At 41.6% G+C, this 23,371-nt stretch overlaps 2 protein-coding genes across 4 annotated transcripts in view; one reads left to right on the forward strand and one right to left on the reverse strand.

Moving 5' to 3' along the window:
- RAVER2 (ribonucleoprotein, PTB binding 2) overlaps positions 1 to 17,766 on the forward strand; it is a gene marked incomplete at its 5' end in the record, with an annotated part of 36,805 nt that extends 19,039 nt beyond the window's left edge. Inside the window, 11 exons of the mRNA XM_082483608.1 lie at positions 1,079 to 1,270; positions 2,187 to 2,313; positions 3,251 to 3,333; positions 6,862 to 6,966; positions 7,154 to 7,265; positions 8,371 to 8,624; positions 10,601 to 10,712; positions 11,108 to 11,253; positions 13,068 to 13,157; positions 13,792 to 13,920; positions 17,044 to 17,766. Of these exons, the coding sequence (XP_082339734.1) occupies positions 1,079 to 1,270; positions 2,187 to 2,313; positions 3,251 to 3,333; positions 6,862 to 6,966; positions 7,154 to 7,265; positions 8,371 to 8,624; positions 10,601 to 10,712; positions 11,108 to 11,253; positions 13,068 to 13,157; positions 13,792 to 13,920; positions 17,044 to 17,190 (1,497 nt within the window). The 3' untranslated portion in view covers positions 17,191 to 17,766. The remainder of the gene's footprint in view (positions 1 to 1,078; positions 1,271 to 2,186; positions 2,314 to 3,250; positions 3,334 to 6,861; positions 6,967 to 7,153; positions 7,266 to 8,370; positions 8,625 to 10,600; positions 10,713 to 11,107; positions 11,254 to 13,067; positions 13,158 to 13,791; positions 13,921 to 17,043) is intronic.
- Positions 17,767 to 19,182: 1,416 nt separating this feature from the next.
- Positions 19,183 to 23,371, reverse strand: part of JAK1 (Janus kinase 1) — a 63,938-nt gene continuing 59,749 nt past the window's right edge. For all 3 annotated transcript variants that reach the window (XM_082484304.1, XM_082484302.1, XM_082484303.1), the window contains 4 exons: positions 22,968 to 23,140; positions 22,383 to 22,500; positions 21,914 to 22,024; positions 19,183 to 20,934 (listed from right to left, as the gene is read on the reverse strand). In XM_082484304.1, coding sequence (XP_082340430.1) covers positions 20,833 to 20,934; positions 21,914 to 22,024; positions 22,383 to 22,500; positions 22,968 to 23,140 — 504 coding nt within the window. In that variant the 3' untranslated portion in view covers positions 19,183 to 20,832. The remainder of the gene's footprint in view (positions 20,935 to 21,913; positions 22,025 to 22,382; positions 22,501 to 22,967; positions 23,141 to 23,371) is intronic.

Raw genomic sequence — 23,371 nt, forward strand, 5'->3', positions numbered from 1 at the left:
CTGTGCATGAAACACCGATATGTTCCATAGCTGCAAACCATTCTTTTCACAGGTACTTCAGGTCTCTATCGGTACAGCTGAACTGATGCCAAAATAAAATATAATGCTTCTCCATGTGGACAGGCACACACATACATATACATATCTGTGCGTGCATTTATATATAAAAATATGTGTATTCTCCAGAGCTCTTCCCGGATGCCAGTCTTTAACAGTGGCATCAAAAATCTGACCACCCTATTTGTCTTCAAAATCTTTGAGATTTATATTTCAATTGTTGGCATAAGTTTGTGGGACCTAAAGGTTGGGACTGGGTGGGTTTTATCCAGTGAAATCTAGAGGAGATTTCCTCTTTTCCACATTAGAGCTAGTATCAGTATATCATTTCTGTTCATTTTGGGACTGGAGATTTTTGCCAAAGCTTTATTCCCTCCCTTCTCACCCCCTTTTTTTGTTTGATTTAAATCTGCTCATTCTGCTATAAAACTCTGCAAACAAAGGACAGAGCATTGTTTGACACATAAGCCTGTTTCCAGTCTGCTTGATTGATCAGTCTGGCATCTTCTCTTGGCAATAAATACAACCAGAGAGTTCATATTCTCCTAAAAGGCAGTATATATCAGTGGAATTTGCATTGTTACATGTTTCAACAACTATCATGTAGTCTGATGAATGGCATTTTTATTATTGTAGGCTTAAAAACTGAACAATAATGAGTTTATAATTCTTATTCTGCAAAATAAAAATTATTGTAGCGTACAGCTGTTTTTGCAATTTCCTTCTCATTCCTTCTTGATTCTGAAAATCTGTTTTAAATACGTTGCATAGCTCAGGTTCTCCATGAGATTAGATTGAAGTGAAGGTGGTAAATCCAGTAGATGAGCATGCATGACAAATATAATATGAAGCTATGATGTTCAACTTACATCTAGCACATCTGAGAAAGAAACGTGCTGACATAAACATAGGATGTCCACAATTTGCAAAGTATTTTGCAAGGGATAGATAGGTGAAAATACTGCGAGGCAGTTCCTGAAATTCTGCATTTTCTTCAGTGTATTGTGAAATGTTTTTTCAGTTTGTGCAGGGTGAAGATACTTATATCGGTGACTTTGCAGTGGTTGAGTATGAAACTGCAGAGCAGGCTGAGAAAGTACAAGAAGTCACCGATGGCATGACTATCAAAGGAAGGAGAGTCCAGGTCTCATACTGTGCTCCGGGATCACCAGGCAGAAGCACATTAGCAGCACTTATAGCAGCGCAAAGGATGGTAAGATATTTGCGAATCTGTTTTCAGAATGAGTTTGGTACACCTTGAGTGGCCTGAGATGGGTCAGAGGGATTCAGCTGCTTTGCATTAGGAAAACGAGCCAAGGTTTTTGGAAGCATTAGCCTTTTTTGCTTGCTTTTTTTTTTTTTAATTTAGTCAGCCCAGTTCATTCTCCTTCCTAGGAAAAGCATGGCCCTGTTCTGCAACGATGAAGGGTAAAACACGGCCATAAGATAACACAAAGTTATACTTATATAGCTCTGGGATTTTAGTTAATTCAATTTTCTGTATGAGAAATTGTTCCAGTTCAAAAGAGAAGTAACTGTAAGTAGAGTCATTTGACAAGCTAAAACTTAGTTTAAAACAGAAAGGCAAGAATTTGTCAATTTTACGATAAATTTCAAGGTAGGAGAAATAGTTTAATTTCATGCTTGATATAGAAGAAAGCTTTTTACACCCACATGCCTTATCACATTATTTCCTAGAAAATTGGATGTGATAAGTGTTACATGAAGCTGTCTTAAAAGTAGAAGCAGAACAGTCTCATTACTTTGGCTAGCTTTAGCCTGAATCTTTATAAAAGAGATGAGTGGTGCTATTGTAAAATAGTATGTGGTGTTCATGTTAACAGTGCCTTTCATATTTTCCTTTATTGATAACATTGTCTTGATTTAAGGGGAAAAAGAACTGTCTCTCAGGAAAAATAATACGCTTGAAGTTTTGGGGAATAGTTTGTTAGGTGCTTCATTTGAGGGAGAAGGAGCATGGAAAGGAGTGGGAAACAGGGAAGGACATGTTGGGATTATTTTCCGCATAAAATGAAGTATGTACCTTATCATCACACAAGTTTGAGGAGTTTAAATGTATTCTTTGTTTTCTCCTGATTCTAACATTTTTGTATCTCTTTTAATTGGAGATGAGGAACAATAGGAAAGGCTTGCTTCCAGAGCCAAATCCAGTGCAGATTATGAAAAGTTTTAATAATCCAGCAATGTTGCAAATGCTACTGCAGCCCCAGTTGCGTGGACATGCTGTTAAACCCGGTAAGTTGCTTTAAAACTGAGTTAAAAAAACCCAAACCCTGTTCTTGGTGAACTTTGCTTTCAGCAACAGAGAGAAGCAGATTTTAAAATCTGTGCAGACACTGTTTCAGTGTGTCTGTGTAGACTCACATTTTATGAAAGCGAAAGCAAGAAATTGATTGCTACAGTATTACGTCTGGGTAAAATTTAGTGTTACCTAAAAATGTCCTCACACTAACTCTGTGGTCGCTGAGTATTTCTATTAGAAATGGGTTTAAAATGAAATGTCTTTTGCAGACATTGTTAAAATGGAAAGTTGAAATCTGATTGTAGATTTTGCAGCCTGAGTTTTTCTCCTGTTGTTTCCAATGTAAATCGTTATCCACTTGGATGCTACCATAGTCCTACTCAGCATTTCATAACGGCATTAGCCAGAAACATTTATCTGCTTTCTCATTATTAGGATGGATGTGAATAAACATACTAAAACCAATCTTACTACACTTCAAATGGTGAAAGTATTAGGAACAGGAATGAGAACAGGTAATTGGAAGAGTCAGGTGGGGGACAGCTGGAGTTTGTGACATAATCTACTGACAGAAGATAAACAGAAATAGTGTGTGAAGTGAACACTTTAGTGAAGAAACACTTTAGCTAATGCTGAAGTTTCAAAGCACTTTAGATAATGCTGTGTTCTTGCAGTCAGCTGCAGGCATTTCTGTATCTTTGAGTGCAACTCTCAGCTTTAGAGGAGCACCTTGAGAGTAGGTTTGATCTCTCGTGTGCTGTTAATTGCAGATCAAAGCTACGTGTATTGAAAGGTTCCGTTACAGTGGCCTTTAGTACACTGGAAAGTTTCATGGAAACCAAATCTGAAAAATAGAGAATAACTCTTATAAAGATCTTTACTTGCCTGACTTACAAAACACTACAATGTGTTCTTGTGTTTCTAAAACAGTTCTTGGAGCATCTGCAGGTTTACCTCACCTTATAAATTCAGCAGTTGGGCCACCTTTTTTGCAGTTGAATAAAGTTCATCAGGTATGTGGCAAAATAATTTTTGTCAAAATAGATATTTGTGGACATTTTAGCATGAAAATATTCTCAAAGTCTTAAGAAATTACAACTAAAATGAAGTGTTCTCGTTAAAGCTGACTTTAGGAAAAGCACTCTATTATGAGATGCCTATGGGGATGTAAGAGCAGACTGTGCTTGCTATCCACAGGTGAGTTATTTTATCTTAACTGAGCTTTTGATTTGCTAACACCTGCCAATGTAGAGACAACTTGCCATTACTGGCAAAAAAAATCCTCTTTAAATTAGAGCTCCAGGATCATGGCGCACCTGTTTCTGTTGGAGCTGCTCATACATGCTTCCTATAGAGACTTGATTGTTTTATCTAATTCAAGCCAACAAGCTGGCATTGTTATCTTCATTTTAAAGCTTGCAGGGACCAAAATGTGCTATATATGCTATAAAAAATACTGATTTGCAGATGTTACTTCTTAGTCAAAAAAAACCTTAAGGTTATAAGCTGTTTAAAGTGTTTTCAGAGTATCTGTAATTCCAGATGGACATCAGAATTTCTGAAAGATACTGTAAATGATGGTTGGGATGAATTTGCCCTAGAAGTTGGAGATGAGAATATGGTAGAGTAGCACCCGCACCAGAACTCCTCCTTGCAGCAGTGCACTTGGCCAGCAGCCTGCCGGGCCTCCGTCTTGTATTGAGGTTCACAGAATCACGAACCACAGAATCACGGAGTTTTCAGAGTTGGAACGGACCTCTAGAGATCATGTAGTCCAACTCCCCTGCTAAAGCAGGATTGCCTAGAGCACATTACTCAGGTTCTGTCAGAGATTTCTCCAGCTATGCCAGGAGCCAAAATTTGCCTTTAATATTCGTGGCAGGGATTTTCCTAAGTGCCTGTGAGGGACTGGAGTCAATCGCTTTGACTTCCTATATCTGAAGTTTCAGAAATTCCCATTTAAAAAAAATCCACATAAGTATTAGTTGTTATTTCTGCTCTTTTGGCAAACACAGACTTAAAGATCTTAAAAAAGACCAAATTAAAATGCAGAGATACTCCGTATGTTAAGTATATTCAGCTTTTCTGTTTTTGTTTTTTTTTCTGCTAAAAATTGGTAGGTGAATATATTCACTTTGAATAAATGCTACTTAATTTTACCCTGTCAAGTGAGTTGCTTTTGTCCTGTACAACGAAAAAAAAAAAAAATTCTTTGCTTGTACTTCTTTTACTTAAATGACATTTTCAATTGGTATATTTAGTTTACTGCTGCTCTCTCTTCAGCCTTGGAGAGTCTGTGCTTCCTTGGAAGGCAATGTGAATGTTTTCTAATCACAGCTGGAGACAGGCATGTTTTACACAGTTAACAGTGTGATTGATGATGATCCAATGTTTTTTGGCTTAAGAGCACTGCAGTCAAACAAGTTAGTGTTTTCTCTTTAGAGAGACTTACAAGTCTAATGCTCTTCCAGGGAGCTTCCTGTCATTTAATTAGCTCCAAACCTGGTCTAATAGCCTGAATTTTATTGACAGTGATTTGATTATCCCCATTTCTTCTATTAGTCACATTTTTCTGTTATTCAGTGACTTATTTCAGAGTATTCTCTAAAGCCAGAGAACCAGGTCACTATTTTTATTGTCTTGAAATTCAGTATTGTCACAAGACAGAGGAACAGAGACCATCTTGGCTTAACTCCCCACCTCCCCAGTCCCACACTGGTTCAGCTTCTGGTGTATCTTGGTTTTGCTATCTTATATTCAAGGTTTTTTTAAAGTAATATAATGAGAAGAAACAATATTTTTAGGATGATTATGCCACAATATTATAAAATATTTTTGATAAAAAAAATTCAACAGGGGAGAATTCAAACAAAAGGGTTATTCATCCAGTAATCTTTCAACTCTAGAGGTAGCATGACTTTCAACTTCTTTTAATTTCTCTTAGTTACAATTATCATGCCAAAATAATGCGTTTTAGACTTTCTCAGTGATGTGTTTTCTTCAGTCATCCAGCAGTTTATTAAATTTTTATTAACCAGAGAATTTCTTTTGAAGATTCTAAACAAACAGTTTCCACTCTTGTATTTCTGAAAGTTTTGCAATTGAACTAACACATTTCCTTTGTTGAATTAACCAAGTTTAGAAGGAGCAACCACTGGTATTGGTGACAATAAACAACCCTGGATAATTTCTACTGAAAATCACTAAGACAACTAAAATAGCAGATGCATAACTAATCTAGATGTGGCACGTTTTTGTTTTAAATTGCACATTTCTGAGTCAAGAAGACCATATTATAGGCATAGAGGGTTTTTCCCTAGGGAATTTGACCCTACCACACAGAGATACAACCTAGGCTTGAAAATATTTGTCAGGTGTTTTGCAGGAGGCTGCAAAATCTGCAAAGCCGTGCATTGGGAGAGCTGTCTTCTTTTTAGGTTCCATCTTTATTACCTGGTTTTGGTGATCTTTCCTCTGTAGGAGATTTCAAAAAAAAAAAAAGAGGAAGGCTATACTTGTCGTGATTTGACACAGTCAGTGTCCCATTTATCTATTCTTGCACTGCTGTACAGAAGGGTTTGTAAAGCAACCTATATTTTGCCTGGCAAATCATGCTCAGGAGCTGCTGCCAGAAAGACAGTTTCAAGCCTGTTCAGCTAGTGTGAATCATAATGTGGTTTTTGTCATCCAGAGTGGACATAAGGTTTCTTTTAAGCCACTGTGCTAGCTGGAGCACATAATGCTGAATATACCAGTAGCAGAGTCTGAACATGGTGCCCCAAAGTTGTTGATTAAGTGGCTTAATTCTGGTGGCAAATAAGTCCAGAATTTTTGAATGAAAAATATTAGCATTTTATAGACTTGAAAATGCATGGGCGCTGTGGTTTGTAAGCTTTTTAACGGTTCTGGAATAGAATTTCATGTAGATAGTTGCCACAAAAAAAGAGGGGAAAAACATATCTGGATATTCCTCTTTGAAAATGAAGATACTGTTTGGTGACTGTAAAGCAAGGGATGAGAGTCCCTGCCGGCTGCAGTTGAGGCCTGTGAACTGTGTAGATATTTGGCAGAGATTATGTATTAGAATTGCAATGCAAGGCACAATGCAAATGTTAACAAACAATGAAGTCCTTATTCATACAGCTCGTAGTTCCCTGAAGTCCTTGTGTCTCATCTTTCTTACTGGCACTGTAGGTAACTCCCCTATCTAGTCTGTCTGCAGAGACTTCAAACACATGTAGCTTTTCCTGGTGGTTTAGACACAGGGACTGCAATGGTGTCTGGATTGTATTTGGAGTATACTCTTGATCCTTTAAAAGCCATCAGAAAGCATACTTGTGAAAAAAAGCGCTAGGAGGAAGAGAAGTTAACAGAACTTGAAATAATTTTCTATGAATGAAGCAAAAATTTAGTTCTGTGGAGGAAATAGTTATTTTACTTTGCTATATTTAAATTTCTTCCAGCAGTATCATCTGAAAATGTTTGAAGAATGTACTGTTTTCCATGACTGTCCACTAACACTTTTTTTTATCATTTCACAGAGTTCGATTCTGGGAAGTACATCTAACTTACTGCTGCAGAGCCCTGCGCACCTACCATTGCCGCAGCAGCAGCTGATGAAGATTGAAAACCTTCAGGCTAATAGTGTAAGGTCATCGCTTTAGCTTTGTCTTTGGACGTTCTTGTAACTGCTAAAACAAATACATTTTTTCATCTAGTATAATTTAAGTTTAATGTGTCTAAAAAAGATTAACTGAATGTGAAAGTTGTAAGAAAAATAGCTACAGACAGATTATTTTAATCATTTACACAGTTTTCTATTCTTCCTTATAGAAACCGGGTTTGCTGGGAGAACCTCCAACAATGCTACTTCAGACAGTACTGGGAATAGGGGTAATGCCATCAGTGAGTTCAGGCATGGGAACCCGTGGAGAAGCTCTTAAGTGTAAATGACATTTTATTTCATACCAAATCAGTAGAAATGCTCAGCTTGAAATTATGCATCTTACTTTCTCCCACTGTAGCAAAAGCAATAACATGTTGATTGTTATCACTGTACAGTAAGGTAGGCGGAGAGCTGGACAATAATGCACATTATATAGCTAGCAAGGTAACAGGTTATATATCTATATAACTAACTGTAACCTGCTGGTTTAAGCCAGAAACAAACTTGAAATATCTTGCCTTGTTGCCTGGCTTCTCTCATCTGTTTGGCAGGGAAGAAAGAGTACTCTGTGGCATTGGTTGAATACTTGCAGGTTGTTAAATATTCTGCTTGCTCAGTTACTACTGGTTTTAGTAAACTTGGAATATGTTTTCATTTAGGACCAAAATTTTGGGGCTGCTTGTTTCAAAGCAGATAAATCTGAGTAGCTGAAGAGACACCACAAATAGTTTTTTTGCATTCATTTCATTAAGCAATAGAGCTTTAACATCCAGTCTGTAACGGACATCAATTTTGAATGCAAATTTCTGCACCAGTGATGTCCTCCAATCTTTATGAGGAAAGATCAGTTGTGATACCGCTTGTTACATCTTTTTTGTTTCCTTCACTGAGAGGAAATTCTAAATGTGGTCTGAGTAATGGTAGTAACCAGGAGCAAGGAGAAGTTTTTGTGGGGAGCAGAGTGGGGAAGAAACCTATTCTGAATATCATTTTAATTTTGGAGAACACTTTCTAGCTCTTTTGTTTGTAAAAAGAATTTTACTAATGCCTATTGAGGTGAGGGTTTTCCCCTCTCTTCCAATACAGGATCATCTAGGATGTCATCCACAGGTTTTTTTGAAAGTGACAGGAAACGCTAAGTAACTTATTATCATAGTGAATGTTCAGAAAAGTCAGGGTTTGCTTCTATTGTATTAGCTTTAAATAGAGTTATTCTTTTACCATCCCAGGAGCAAACAAAAACTATCATCAGAATCGGGTTTTCTGGGAGAGCTGTAAAATAGATCTCTAAATGTTTTTCTCATCACTTAGTAAAAACCACAAACAAAATGTACTGATAAATCTTGTTGAACAGAAAAGTTTCTCCATTTATGGTTGACTGCAGCATCTAATCTGACTCCAATTCAAACAGCAGCAGCGGCAGGGATGGGCATGCTGCCATTCTTTCCGAATCAGCACATTGTTGGACAAGCTATACCAGGGCAAAATAATGCTCCAGATAAACAATCAACTACCGAAGCGGTTGTCTCGGGATCACAGCCTTATCATCAGACCTTAACAAATCTTTCTGCGGGAGCTTTGCGGGCTGGACATGCCAAACAACAAAATCAACTAAAAAGTACTGATACAAGTTTGGGGGTAAGGAACATGGAATATCTCCTTTTTATTTTAACACGCTTAAGAGTTAACTGCAACTGCTTGTTGAAGTTCTTCACTACAAAATTTGCTGGATCACAGGATCATTCATGAGACATTTTAAGGTCATTTCAGTTATGAATAATAGGGAGAGAACAATAATGCTCTTTGGTGGTCCAAATGAATTAACAAAGGAATCTTTTTACAATGCTGGAGGGTTTTTTTTCCATGTGTATGCCTCATAGTATTTGATGATGAAATTATCTCAAGGGCAATGTCCCTTTTAAAGACTGAAAATTGAACTTGGGGTTGAATTTCATGACTAATCAGGAGCAATTCTGGTGGTTTGTAGGGCCTTTGGGTTGCCAGGTGGTGTGTGTGTGCGCGTGTATATGTGTGTGTGAATTTTCCCCTTTTAATCCATAGCCTCTTAGCCATAACTGACACATTCTTAGTCTGTATCCATTTTAATATTTATTCCCTTGAATAGAGGGTGGGAGGATGATGGGATGGGATGGGATTTAAATTGAACCAGAATGGTCTATTTTTTTTTTTTTCAGAAGTTATTTCCTGTCGTTAACAGAATTTGCTTTTTTTAATAATATACATAAATACTTCGGCCTTTATGGGGAAACTTGTTCATAATTCAGATCAGATCTGTGATTTTCCTACATATTTTCTGAAGCATCTAAAGTGATCAGATTATATGCAATATTGGTGTCTGCCTTTGTTAGACAGCTTTTACAGCTTTGGTCCTACTTCAGAAAGTACACTTTTTGATTTTTAAATCACTTTTTACTGTAATGAAGTGGGATTTTACCTATGTATAGATAGACATGGATAGGGTACATAGGGTGTATGTGTATACTTATATAAAACCAGTGTTTTATTTCAGCATTTCATTTATTTAAAAGGAAATGTTATTAAAACTTTAGAAGACTAGTTAATTCATTTATTATGAATATTGTTTATCAGGAAAAGTTCTTGTTTGAAATCCTGGTGGATGATTTGTTTCCTTTTCTGCACCAGTAGACAGAAGGCCCAGTTTGCAAAAATTACTTCCTTGACAAGACAGCCACAGTCTGTATGCCGATACTGAATGGTCATACTGTCTTAGATGCCTGCTTTTGCATGCAGGTGAAGAATTTCCGCACTCAGTTTTTTGTGTTTAAAAATTGGTCTCACTTTTTGAAAAGTTGTTGATTAATACTATTTTACTGAAAATAAAATGAATCCAATAAAATAATGGATTTTTTTCCCTTAATGGGCTTTGAAAAAATGAATAGATATAGAGTAGAATACTGTATTAACATCTCTGAGCTATGTATTTCAGACAAGCTGTGTAACTTGCTATAGCTACTTCATCCTTGTTTCTGGTGTTTTTTTCTAACGTAAGGAGTTGTAAGCTGGTAGCGTACCCCTCGTAGTCCCTCGTAGGGAACACTTCTAGGGGTTTGGAGGAGTGAGTCAGTCCTGACGCTTCATTTCCACTCATAAACTTTTTCCCCTTTTAAATACGGGCTTATAAATAGAGTGATCAGTAAGATGTGCTGTAATGCCACATTGCAGACAGTGTCATCTTTCCAGTCCGGGCTTCATTTGTCCTTTATTTGCTTGTGGCTCGGGGTGAAAAGAGTTGATTTTGTCTTGGCCGTGTACTTCATGCTAACTCCCTGCATCTGGAGTCATTGCGGGGATTATTATTCCTTCACTTGAATGTAAAAAGTTTTCTTTTGTTTGTTTTTCAATATCCTTTAGTAACTTACAGTCTAAAGAGAAACATTCCTACAAAATTATTTGGCAAGAAAAAAAATACAGGCAGTGTGTCCAGATAGTTGTCCCCAGTATTTATTTTAAAAGTTTTCCTGTTGCATTTCATAGGGCTAAGCTTTTTTCAAAAACCTGGTGAGACACTTACCTTATTTCTGACAAACGTTGTGTGAATATATTGCAAACTGCCCTGCTCAATTGTTTTGCAGACTCCCTTGAAAAAACAGACTTCGCTGCTAGGAGAACCACCAAAAGAAATACGTCTCAGTACCAACCCCTACTTGAATTTGGCCAGTGTGTTGCCTGGTATATGTCTTCCAGGTAAGCAAACGCTTAGCGGTTTTAATTGCAAGTTTCCTTGACCAGTGTGTGGCAAATCGTTGTTCTGTTTGGCAGGTAATTCCAGTGACCAAAGCACTTATCTTTAAGGAAATCTTGTGGTCTGTCTTAAAATATTAGCTATCAGGATAGATTACATCATAATTTTATTTGGGAAGGGTAAATTTTCAGAGTTAAAGGGCTGACTGATGAAGGCAAACTTCTAGAAAGCCTTCCAATTATTAGTAGCGCTGATTAATTTTGAGCATAGCCTAATCTGAGGTAGCAAATTTCTGGTTTAATCCCAAAATATTGCTAAACGAGAGTACAACCTAATTTGTGCAGTTTATACAAACCATGTGTTTATACAAACCATGTATTCTTTATGTTATGAGCAGCAATTGCCAGCAAAGCCTCCAGTCCACCACAGCAGACCGGACTTTCGAACAACGTCGTGGATGCTGCTGCGTCTCAGGGAACTACATCACAACATGCAATGGAAAATTATTTTAATTACTCTCAACAGCATGGGGAATACACACAGGTACGTTGTTTTGTAGTGCTTGCTTCTGAAGCCTGGTTTGTCACTCAGAGCTCCAGTAGCAGGATTTTTGGCAGAGATCTGCTCAGAGATCCCTCCCTGAGCTGCTCATTGCTTTTCTCCGTTTACTCTTAACGCGCTTCTTGGTACACCTGTGGTCTGGTAACCCTGCATGCAGTTGGATGGCATTGCCCAGCATCAGGTATCACTCTTCAAGGGTTCCCAGGCTTTCCCACAACCAAAACCACCCTTTTCTTCAGATTGAGCCTTGTAGGTCCTCTTCACTGGCAGTTCATCTCTTTCAATGTACAGAATAGCTTTAGCACAAAGTAGACTTAATGCCAGTCAAAAGAAACCTCAGTACATTCCCTGCTGCAGTATCATAACCGTTGAAAGATTGTTTCTTGAGAACCTGAATTCAGTGCAGTTGGCTAAAAAATTACTTCTTATAACTTCTGGCTTGGCTTTTGTCTGTCTTTAAAACCATGAAGTTTTTCTTTCCCTTCCCAAGAAGTTTTAAAGTTTTCTTGAACTTTGGCTAGATCCCAGAAAAGAGTGTGTTCTGTCTACCAGAAGTTCCTGTATAGCTTGGGGAATTTTTGCAGTCTCTGCCAGCTGGTTTCACCGCATGGGATTTCTTCACCGTTTGCCCCTTTTGATGATCAGAGTATGGCCATTAAGGTGGAGGGCTGCCCCTTGTCTGGAGAGCGTTTTGTTGTAGTACTGAGAGCAAGTACTGTGTTTCACAGACACTGGGACATTCTGTGAAATAATACTTCCATTTTTTCATTAGTCATCACCAGTCTGTGTAGAAATATGACCGTATACAAATCAAATACAAGAACTGGATTGTAGTGCTGTCAGGTAATCTGTATAAAAATCGTGGGTCTGTGCTGAGACACCCACCCTGGCTCTGCCGTAGGTCTCTCTCTCTCCTGCCCTGTCACCATCACCTCCTCCTCCCCAGAGTTGCCTTGATCTCTCTTCCTACGGCAGGGAGACAGAAACAGGCTGTGCTCCCTTCTCCGAGGCAGCTGGCAAGGAAATCTGTGGTGCTCCAAAACTCCTGGGGTAGAGCGTGGCTGCTGTGGGAGTCGGTTGGGTCTGGAGGACAGAGCGTGGGTGCACGGGTGGGCACAGGGGTTGTTTTGTATGAGGAGGGTCTCAGCCTGGCCAGGAGGGGTGGGAGGGGATGGGGTCGCGGCACAGCAGCAGGGAGCTTTGCCGAGGGCCACACTCTTCTCCTAGTCAGAAAGAACTGGTGACAGTTGTGGGTTAGAGAAGCAACAGAGGTGTCCTGTGGGCCGCTGTGTTGTGTGTTTCACGTAAGCACTGACGTAGTGTTGAATATTTTGTTTGAATCTGATTGTTGGCTTTAAATTCATTTTGATGTCTTCTGGAGATAGTTCCTAAAGTCCTTAAATACTATCCCCAAAAAATCAGTAGTACTGTAGTATTAGTGTTATTAATATTAACTTTAGTAGCATGAAGGACTCAAATGATGTTGCTTAGGTGCAGAGATGCCACCTATCATCATTCACCTGTATCTGTACTGCCTGTTCCTTCCATGTAACAGAAATGACATTGTACTTACATCCGCTGCCAAGGCAGTGGTGTCTTGTGTAGCTTTTAAGCCCTTTATGTAGTTTTAAATGTTTGGTTTGAGCTTTTATCACTGGTGCGAAACATGTTTTGATGCCTCTTGGAGAGCTTTGCCTTTAATTCATTCTCATGTCCTGTGAGACCGTAGCAATTGTTTTCATTTAAAGTGATCTTAGTAGACAGCTAATGGGAAGAGGTTTTTTCCTCCTTTATAGGAGGCTGTTCAGCAGTGGTATCAGCATTATGCTCAGGCATATAACTCTACCCAGGCAAGAGTCGATGAATTTGAAAATGAAGCATCTGAGGTGAGAAATAATTTTATTTTCTTCATGTCTCCATTGGCTGTTTCTCCCATCAGCTGTCAGGGTGCTTTTGGAGTCTGGACACCTGCTTTGTTTGTTGATAGTGGCTGCTGCTGTCAGTACCGCAGGAATTAAGGGGCTGGAGAGCGTGGGACAAATGACACTGCATGGTCACCTTCTGCAGGGCATCCCTGCGCAATTACTCTCTAGGATTCATACTCACGCTTTTGATTATGTCTGCCACGAATATTCCTCTCTCTAAAATCCCACAATCTGAAGTTACCTGTGAAGTTCAGGAGTGTATTAAAATACCTCCTACCAAGAAACAGCACACCGTAACATCGTTTCTCACCCAGGCATTATATAGCCTGAGGTTTCTGTGACCAATGAGAAGCACACTTCTGTTTTTTTGTTTGTTTTTTGTTAAAGGAATTGTGTAAAGTAAGCCATCCCCCAGACCCTACACTTTGCTGCATGCCTGAGCTGCTGCGGATTATACACTCCTTTTAGCAACTGAGTGTAAAACTCAGACACTTTCACATCTGCTGAGTGCTCAGTAGTATATCAAGTAAAAATGAATTATTAAACCTATTTTCTTTCAACTTCTGGTTTATCATGGATCCCATTCTGCATTTAGGAATCTACAGGTGGATCTTACCCAGACTACAGTACCTGTTTGCAGGTCGTGCCTACACTTTACAGTGGAGCCCAGGGATCTTACCAGCCAGGCAGCTTGCAGCTTCCTCCACAAAAAACATTAAATAAGGTGAGAGGAGAGACCAAGCAGAGTGGTTGCAGATGCAGCCCCAGCCAGCTGCTGGTGGAAGCGCTTCTTATTTGTCTTATGCTGCCACCGAGTGGACTTTGGACCCGCAACAACCCAAGGCAGAGTTTTCCACTGCACCCGTGCTCCTTAGGATCCGAAGTTACTCAGGATCCCACGCGGTTCCTGGTGGATGTGATAAATAAAAGAAGCCATTGGGCAGGGCGTGCCGGCGCCAGGCTCCCTCGGAGCCCTCCAGCACGCGGGAGATCAGTGCTCCTCACTGCCCGCAAACCACCAAATCCCACAGGCAATGACAGGCTGGACGTTTGTGAGCAAACTTCTTGGAAAGATGGTATCTGCAAGGGTGAATGTGCAACAATGCCTTGAAGGAGGCAAATAAAGTAGGAAGTGAACGAAGGAGGAGGAGGAAGTTCACACTGGCTTTACATGGGTTTTTTTTGCCTGACTTGCAGATGTTTTGCAGTGAGTGCCACTGGGGTAACACCTCTGAAGTGGATTTAGCAAGTCACAGCAGTGTCCAGGTTACCTACAGCCGCCACTTTGTAGTACTGTTAACGGGATCCTGGGAGGTTTTTAAAATGGCTTTCATTTGAAATATAACAGATGTCAGATGTGGCCTAGTTCAGCCAGACTCATTGAGCAAAGCTTCTGTTCTCTGTTGCACCTAGTAGGCACTTAGTTTTCATCAATAAAGATGCAGGAGGGATGGGGAAATGCTGTGGTTGTGAGGACCAGCTTAAAGGAGTCTGGAGTCTGGACTAACGGGAGGCTGGTGGGATGAAAGCTTTGCTCCATCTGAGCATCGGTATTCTTGTTTCCTGAGTGCCTTAGAAAGAAGTCCTGAGGAATTTATATACCATAGGTAAATCACATTGCTCCTGTTTTTACATATGGGAAAGACCTTAAAAGCCAGATTGTCATCTGTTTTGGAGCGGCTGTGGGGAAGTATGCCCGTCAGCGTAACGAGCTGCTGCCTTTGTGAGTCCGCCCCAGCCCTGCAGCCATAGGAGTGATGATAATCTCTCCGAGCGCTGCTGGAGGGATGCCGAGCTGGCTCTCCAGCCTCCAGCGCAGCTCCTGGCCCTTTGCACAGTTGTCCGGGCATGCCAAGAGGAGCCACAGCTGAAGTCAGCAGTCGCATCTGAGGGAGCTCAGCAGCCCAGCCTCCCGCACAGCTCTCCCCATCACGGCATTAAATCCCTCGGCCGCGCAGAGGTTAGCAGCAGGATTCAGCACACGATGTTCTGGCATTCAGAAACTCGCGTTTCAGACTTGGCATGAGATTCCTGGGTTTTGGAGGAGGTTTAGAAGGAACACACAACTAACAGCTCTGATACGACTGGAAACGAGTGAAATTGTAACAAGAGAAGGAGATAGTCTGCGGTTTGAGCTAACTAATACCTTTCAGTTGATCTCTGGTCTAAAGAGGAAAGCTTTTATGCGGAGGTGATGTTGAACAGCTTGCTCAAAAGTCTCTCTTAATGCTAGATGCCATAAAAGGCAGAACAAGACCGGTCAGTCCCTTGGCATAAGCTAAACAGAAGTACGGTTTGCCTCCACAAGGAGGTACTTTTCTCATTCCTGGAATCAAAAGATAAATCTCAGTGAGGAGGGCACCCAGACTGGTCCCCAAGAGGCTCTGTATCGGTTGTATCGGTATTGAGTGTGTGCTTGTGTGTCTGTGCTTGCTTTAACCCTATAGCTGATTTTTCTCCTGCGTCTGTGGGCTGCATTTCAGAGGCTCAGGAGGAGCGTGGTCGGGGATTTATATGAACCACGCAGTGGAGATGCTGCACTCGGCCATGTGAGCCAGTACACGTGTGACATCCCCATGGCTGTTAAAAGAGCAGGAGAGAGAGGTGTGTGGGAGGAACTAAAAGTCTTCCCTCAAGCAAATCCCTATTTAATGACAAGTGCACAGTAAAATGACATTGGACTTAGCAGAGGGTCGTTTGGATTGTGAACATGCATCAGCATGGGGCACTTCTGCTGGGAAGCACTGGGCTCAGGGACATTTGGTCAGCACAGCTGTGTTTTTGGTTAAGGAATTAGTGTCCTGGTTTGTGAAACATGTTAAGGTTCCTAAAATACTCCAACATGAACCAAACCCCAAATGTTCTGATCTAGGAGCCAGGCTTAACCTAAGGTACACCATGTGGTTGAGCAGGAGGTGGCGAGATCACGTTCAGGTGGTTGTTACAGGGCAGATACTTCAGTCTTTTAGAACAAGACCACTGTTTAATTAATGAAATTGATGACATGTGGGGGGAAAAGAGAGAGTGATCAAGACTCATTGATTCAGGTGGTGGGCCCTAATGTGTACAGCTTCTGGTGCTCCACGGAGATTGCAAGGTCCTGCTCTGATGGATCCCAGAGAGGAACTGACCTGAGCCTTATGTACCCCGAGGGGCCATTGGTGGTAGGGCAGCCTTAGGTCACCTCTGCCTTCACCAGAAACCCCACTCTGAGCCCCTCAGGATTTTCTGTGTGTCGGAGTGAGGCATGTTCATTAAATTTAAGTTTTGATGAAAAGAGCGGTTACTGCTCTCTTCTTCCCGTCGGTACCACATGTAAACTCATGCCTGCAAGCGGCAGATGGTTAGCTGTAATCCGCAACACCAACCCGCTTTGGCATGGCTGGAAACCAAGTCCTTCGACATCTGTCTTGCCATCATAGCTGTGCCAGGACGGTTTAACCCATTCAGCTCTCCAGGAGAAAATAAAAAGGTCCACTGGTGTCTTACTTTAAAGGATGAGATGGCTGGAGCTGCTGTGGCACTGTGGGGTAATGGCATGGCCGTTACACAACTGCTTTTTAAACGTGCGCTGTGGAGCGGGGCTGCCGGGCACAGCCAGTCCTTTGCCCTCACAAAACCGCATGGATGGTGGGGCACCAATGCATTTACGATCAGGTTTGGGTTTTTTTTTAAGGGAAAGGGCACAAACACTGACTCATGAGCTGTGTATAGCCGGACCTTAAAGCCGAAGGAGTCGGGCCTTTGGAGTCGGTTACTGGCTCCTGGTCCTTGGTAATTCCCAAGCTTTATTTATTGACACCGTTTGCGCTGGATCGTGTGTCACTTGTTTTCCTCTTGTCCTTAGGTGGCTCCAACAAGAAGTGAGAAGCGAGGCTCTTCGTACCTCATTTCCTCCCCAGAACCCGGCCCCATGGAGTACCTCGGCCAGCAGACTCAGGGCTCCGCAGTACGTTACGCAGAATCCTCTCTAAAAAAAAAGCGTGTTTATTGAGCCCTAACTAACCGCTCCTGCCTTTGGGCGCGGAGGCAGGCTTTCGTACCTCTGCTATTTATTGCTGCCTTAACTTCAGACAAATAATTCTTCTTTCTGTGGGGGTTGTAAGTATCCCGAGAGGAACAACCCCCTGTAACGGGCAAATTTGCCAAGGAACCGGTACGTATTGCCAGGAGGTTAGCCATTTCGGGGTCGCCTGACTTGCCTTCTGGAAGGATGGGATGGGGTTTCCTTTGTCGTCTGCCACTGACAGTAACAGTGGGCTGAAGCAGACAAAGCAAAGCAACTGGGTGAGTTTTGGTAGCCTACCAGCCGAAAGCAATAAAAATACCGAGGAGGGAACACTAATCCTTTCTCTAGTCCTCAGACTGAGGAAGTTAAAAGATGAAGTCGTGATAGTAATTTTTTTCTTATTTTTTTAACTCAGAATGTGGGGTTTTTTTTCAATCTTACTTTTTCCAGGATTAAGAGTTCTGCATTTACAGCCTTTATATTTTTAATATTTCTCTTAATCCTGGAATGGCGATATACCAAATGTATTACCAGAGCCTCTGTGATGTTTTTCAATAAATGTTTGTTAAAAGCAAGATGCTATACTGTGTGCTGCCTTGCAATATTCAATTCAATTTGGAGAGGTGATACTTGGACAGTGAAGTAACCATCATCTGCTTTTAGGCCAAGAAGCCGCAGCTTTTCCTTGGAATAAGTAATTTGCAGTTTGTGAATGCCTCTGTTAAACTGGTGCATGTGGCAGAGCACTGTCGCCCTTCTGCCGGGCACGTGTGTCCGTAAGGCAGGGCTGCGGCAGCACCTGCAGGTGGTGGGGCCTTGGTAAAGAGAGCTGAAAGTGGAGGAAATCAACTGCCTGTTGCGCTTTTTCTGACTTCTGAATCTGGATGATTCAGAGTTGGAGCAGGAGCAATAGGGACATGCCCTGTGGATGGCGTCTTTAATCCTGCCTTCCTCCTCGTCACTGTATTACTTCTTTTTTTTCTAAGCATCTTAACTTTTGGAATTTGCTGCACTCCAAAGCCTGGTAGAGCAGAGGAGCAGCCTGGCTCCTGTTTTCACGTTTTCTAATGTATTATTACCTTTTGCACAAGGGAGTCCTCACTAGGACAAGAGACTCACCTGTTCCAGGTGTAGGGGATGGGCTCACACCCCAACCTGGGAACCACAGAGGCATGTGCTGCACCAGGGCCTGGGGCCAAGCAGGTGACACTGCTTCCCAGCTTCACTGGGTTGCTCTTTTTTCTTTTTTTGATTAAAAAAAAGACTTGGTATTTTTAGCTTATTCATTAAGCAACTCTGGCTGGAGTCTTTCCTTTCTGCTGTTAATCCTTATAGCTGAAGACTTGGAAATTGTTCCTTTTTGAGTCGATGTTTGTGGCACATAAATCACGCGTCAGCCCTCTGTGCTGGAGAGAGGGGTGGGTGCTGTCTTGGAATCCTCCTGCAAATTCATTTGGCCCAAATTCACTGAGCAGCAAGGCCAGAACCCAGGTCCTGCTATAATACCGAAGCAGTTTTTCAATACTGTTTTTTTAAAAAAGTCTTAAACTCTGCCTTTCAAGCTTTGTTATGTGACCGGGATACATATTTTCAAAGCTTAACCCCCTCCTCCCTCCGGGGCTGGGCTGTACAGCCAGTATGCGCTGTGCCTACAGGCAGCAACCGCTTCCCACCGCCAAACTGCAGCGCAGGCTGTAGGAGCTTTTCTGGGATTCTACATGTATGTATTGATAAAGTCACTTGTAATATTTTGTTCAAATGGTTTGTATATGCAACTTGCTCAACTTAATATGCTTTTCAATGAAAATAAAACTGTTAGTACACATTTAAAGTGGATTTCTGTGGGAGAAAACCATCTCTGGACTACCTTTAAAGGGAAAAGGTTGTTTTGAAGACAGCGTGTTCCAATCACCATTCCTATGGAAGCTACATTTAAAAATCTTTCTAATTTTATTTATGATTAAAAAAATATACACGTGGCGAAAAAAAAATCTTTATTAATTTGTTTGTATAAAGAGTAACAAAGTGCTTGCAGATTTGAATCAGGTTCAGACGTGACATAAAGAAAAAACAGGTAATACTGTAAAAATAAATCTGACCTCGTTGCTGCTCATAATTACAATTTTATGTATATATAGATATATATTTAAAAGACACCTTTCTGTTATTGCCCAAACCAAGTAGCTCCTCAAAGGACAGTATCACCCAAGTTCTAGGTCAGGGGTCAGCCAAAGGTTTCCAGTTAAACCACTGTTTCTCAAGGCCTGACAGGTTTACAAAACAAGAATGCAGTGCCCTCCCTTGACTCACACTCTAAATGCTTAAAGCTGGTCCGGGCAAGGAAACCTCCCTGGTCCCAGTCTGGCCCCACTGGCTTTCCCTTTGCTTAACTGAACACCTCACAAGTGCATGGTTTGAGTCTCCAAGTCAAATTAAATCAAGGCCATTGCTGTTATTTAAAGAATCATCACCTTAGGCCAAATCAGCAGCGTTACAGAACTGCTAAAATGGATTAAAGGGCCGGCCAAAGAAATCACTGCCAAAAAAAAATAAGGGTGAGGTGCACCCCTCAGATGGCACCGCTGCTGACAGAGACTCGTGTTTGAGGTGTTCTCCTCCCCTCCTGGGGACGCTGTCCCTGTTGCTCAGTCCTCTCTTTTAGATAATTTTTCTTCGTTAGGGGAACACTCCCCAGGCACTGTACATGGATTAATTTTCTTTTCTATCCCCAAAGTGTGTAATTAGTTTCCTATACACATTCCACCACACTGTAGCTCACTGGCAGTAGAAGCTGCGTCGTGTTGGCACGTTTAACAGCTCCATCAACGGTGGGAGCTCCAGTGGGTAGAAACGTGTGACGTGGGAGGGGAGGGCTGAGTTAAGAAAAACAAATACATTTATTCAGAAACTGGGTTTCTTAATGAAATGCATAACGCTACGTGCTGACCTATGCTTCTTTTGGTTGGTTGGTTGAATGTGACAGTCAAGCAATTTTATTTTTTTTTTCTTTTTTTTTTTCTCCCCAAAACCAGGTAAGAGCTCAGCCCTGCAGACTGGTTAAGATGAGTTGATTATTTTGTCTTCTCTGAATTATTATGCCAGAGTTGTTTTTTTGTTACTAAATTTTAAGTGCACATGAAGGGTATCTGTCAGCCAAACTTTTTCTTAAAGCCTCCTCAAAACCCCACAAAAGTATCAAATTACTGTATGAAGTCCTCTTATGTCCACCAGTTCAGTTGCTCAAGGAATAAGCGTGCGCAGCAGACTTTTTTTAAATGCTACAGATCGCACGGAGAACTGCAGCATTTTTTGACACCACTCTTGCTGTTTGCATTCATCAGGGTAGTTCAAATTGTGGCGAGACTGTAATTGGGTAAAGATAAAACTGCCTTACAAGAACAGCAGCAAAAGGAGTTGAAGCTATTGTTTCTGCCATACCCTTTAATTCATTTGATCCAACTGTTGACTAAAATTAAAAAGGAAAACTGTTGGAAAAAAGAATCCTTTAAACACATTAGCACAGTCAGAGTACAAATTACAGTGGTTAAAAAAAAAAACAAACAAAAAAGTCTTGGGCATTTGTATTTTGAAACACATTTAAAGTACTGACAGTATAAAAAAAATTAATTACATTTTGCTCATAATTGTTTCAAATCCATGAATCAGGTTGTGAAAGGTTGTCCGTTCATCGTGCTTGAATATCCAGCACTTCCTCATCAGCTGGTCCACCTAACAACAAAAACCGAGAGATTCTTAAAGGATGCGTGAAACATTTCATTTGTTTTTCCAGTAAATACAATGGAGCAGATTCTCAGTAATTATGAAATGAAGAACGCTGATAGAAATGCACCGCAGATTTTGATCAGAATTAGCAAGTATCCGTTACCAGTGGGGTTTTTTTGCTTAAACAGAGGTGTGCGTTTGTCTGACAGTGCAAACAGTTGATGCAGTAGTAGTGTAGACTGTAGACAGCTTAAAACAATGCAGCAGCTTCACTGCTTCAGGTGTGTTTTACCAAAGCCGCTACTGCGTACCTCTGGGTAATTACTGTACTGGTTTCCCAGTTGGCTGGGGGCCAGGCACCTCTGGCCTTCCCATGCAGAGTTGTTGGGCTCCACACTGCAGGGCTCAGGTCCCACGTGTGCCGCTCACCTCTCCATCCTTGCAGCTGGCAGCAGTCACCTACCCCGCACTGAGCCACACATCCGGAGAGAAATACCGATCCCCTCGCCTCCCCGCAGCCTGCTCGGGGCTTGTGGCTCTGGTGGAAGGTCCCCAGCTCAGCCCCAGGGCAGAATCTGCCGCATGCCCAAGGACGGGAGGAGGTAAGGCTGCGCCTCGGGGTCTGCTAACTGAGAGCCTGCTGAGGTGCGTCTCGGTCTGGGTTGCTGCGCACCCAGGAACTCTCTATTTCAAAAAAAATCCGAAGGATTCGGAATGAATTTTACAGCGATCCAGATACTAAAGCAAAGGTCTGAACCCCTCTGGAAGGGACATCACGAACTTGGAAATGTCAGTGTCAAAAAAAAAAAAAAAAAACATTTTAAAAATAATGCTTAAAAAACTTAGAAATGCCTTTTTAATAGCATACCCAAAGGTTTTCCTACCCCGATTAGCCAGACCTATTCAACCATCACCGTGTGGCGCTTCTGCTGCTAATTCAGTGTCAAAGGGCGGCGCCACTATCAAAGTGTAGGTGTATCATTACCTCCTCTGGGCAGTTGGGTGGACGTGGCAAACGCTTTTCTTCTTGCAAGACACGCACCAGCCGTGCTACCGTCATCTGTCCCTGTGTGGGGCCGATCATTTTCAAGAACTCCTGTGAAAAGAGCAGGAGTCAGTGGCACATCCTCTTGCCCTGCGCAAACCCAGGCTGTTTCCACCGGACATTAAGATGACATTTCAATCTCACAATGAAAACGAACAGTAGATGCCCATTGTAGGGGTACTGTGCACCATCTACTCCCATTAGAACACAGACAGTGACATTTATAAATAGTTTCCTCACCAGGACACACAGTCACCACAACTTACAGAGGTCTTTAGTGAAAGACCACTAGGGTTGTTTTCCTAAGACAGAGATTCTTGTTTCCAAAAATAATATATTTTTTTTTTAAATTAAAAAAAATATCTGATTTAAGCAGCTTTAGCAGCAAATCTCTTTCACAGCCACTTACCGCCATGGGACTGGACTCCGAATCACAGTAGGTCAGCAGTTCGTACAGCGTCACCCCAAACGACCAGACATCCGAGGCGATATAAAATTTACTCTGAAGCAAACATTCTGGAGCATACCTGTGGGCACAACGTCACAGCCTTAAACTTTATTCAGAGCTGCACAGACCTACTCGTGCACGCACAACCCATACGCGTTTAAAGTAAGCAAACTGAAGAGGCGCGTTCTGCATCTGTAGAGTCCTCTCATATAAATTCATGTGCCCACAGGGCTCGGGATGCAACAGAAGCAGTAAATAAGGTACAACTGTTACACAGCCAAGTCACTGCGAAACTAAAGGAGACTAAAACCAAACCCAAAGACCGTGGGAAAATGGATCATTAACTGCAGGAAGAAATAAACAGCACAACAGTAGATAAATGTAGTCTACCAGGTGTCTTTTCCTTGCTCTGCTGTTGTATCTTTTTTTAGGCCTCTTATCAAAACAGGAAAAATCTTTAAGACGCCTAAAAGCCTAAGTCTATGGGAACAGAGAAGTTACTCCGCTGCACAGTCTGGTTAAAGACAATGAGTTATAAGTTACTACCAAAAAACAGGGCTGTCGAGGTCATCTTTGACGGTGTAGTACTCCTTATCGGTCTCGATTGCTTTGGTGAGACCGAAGTCTCCAATCTTCACTCTGTTCTCACTTTCAACAAGGACGTTTCTTGCTGCTAAGTCACGGTGCACGTACTGACAGGAGCCCAAATAGTTCATTCCCTAAGAGAGAAGAAAGTCTTTGATGCTCATTTCTCCAATACTTAAGTCACTGTTTTTCTCCAACTTCCCCTTCAAATGCTCCCTCATTCACATGGTACTACTCTATCCAGGTTTCCCATGCCAGGTTCTCCGTCTGTTGGCACTTCCCAGGGTCCTTTTCTGACACTCCACTTGCATCTATTCCTCGCTTTGAACTTGAACATTGCTCATTCCCTTTTACCAACACACCCT

This window comes from Vanellus vanellus (genome assembly GCF_965231255.1).
Source record: "Vanellus vanellus genome assembly, chromosome: 5".
Taxonomy (NCBI): domain Eukaryota; kingdom Metazoa; phylum Chordata; class Aves; order Charadriiformes; family Charadriidae; genus Vanellus; species Vanellus vanellus.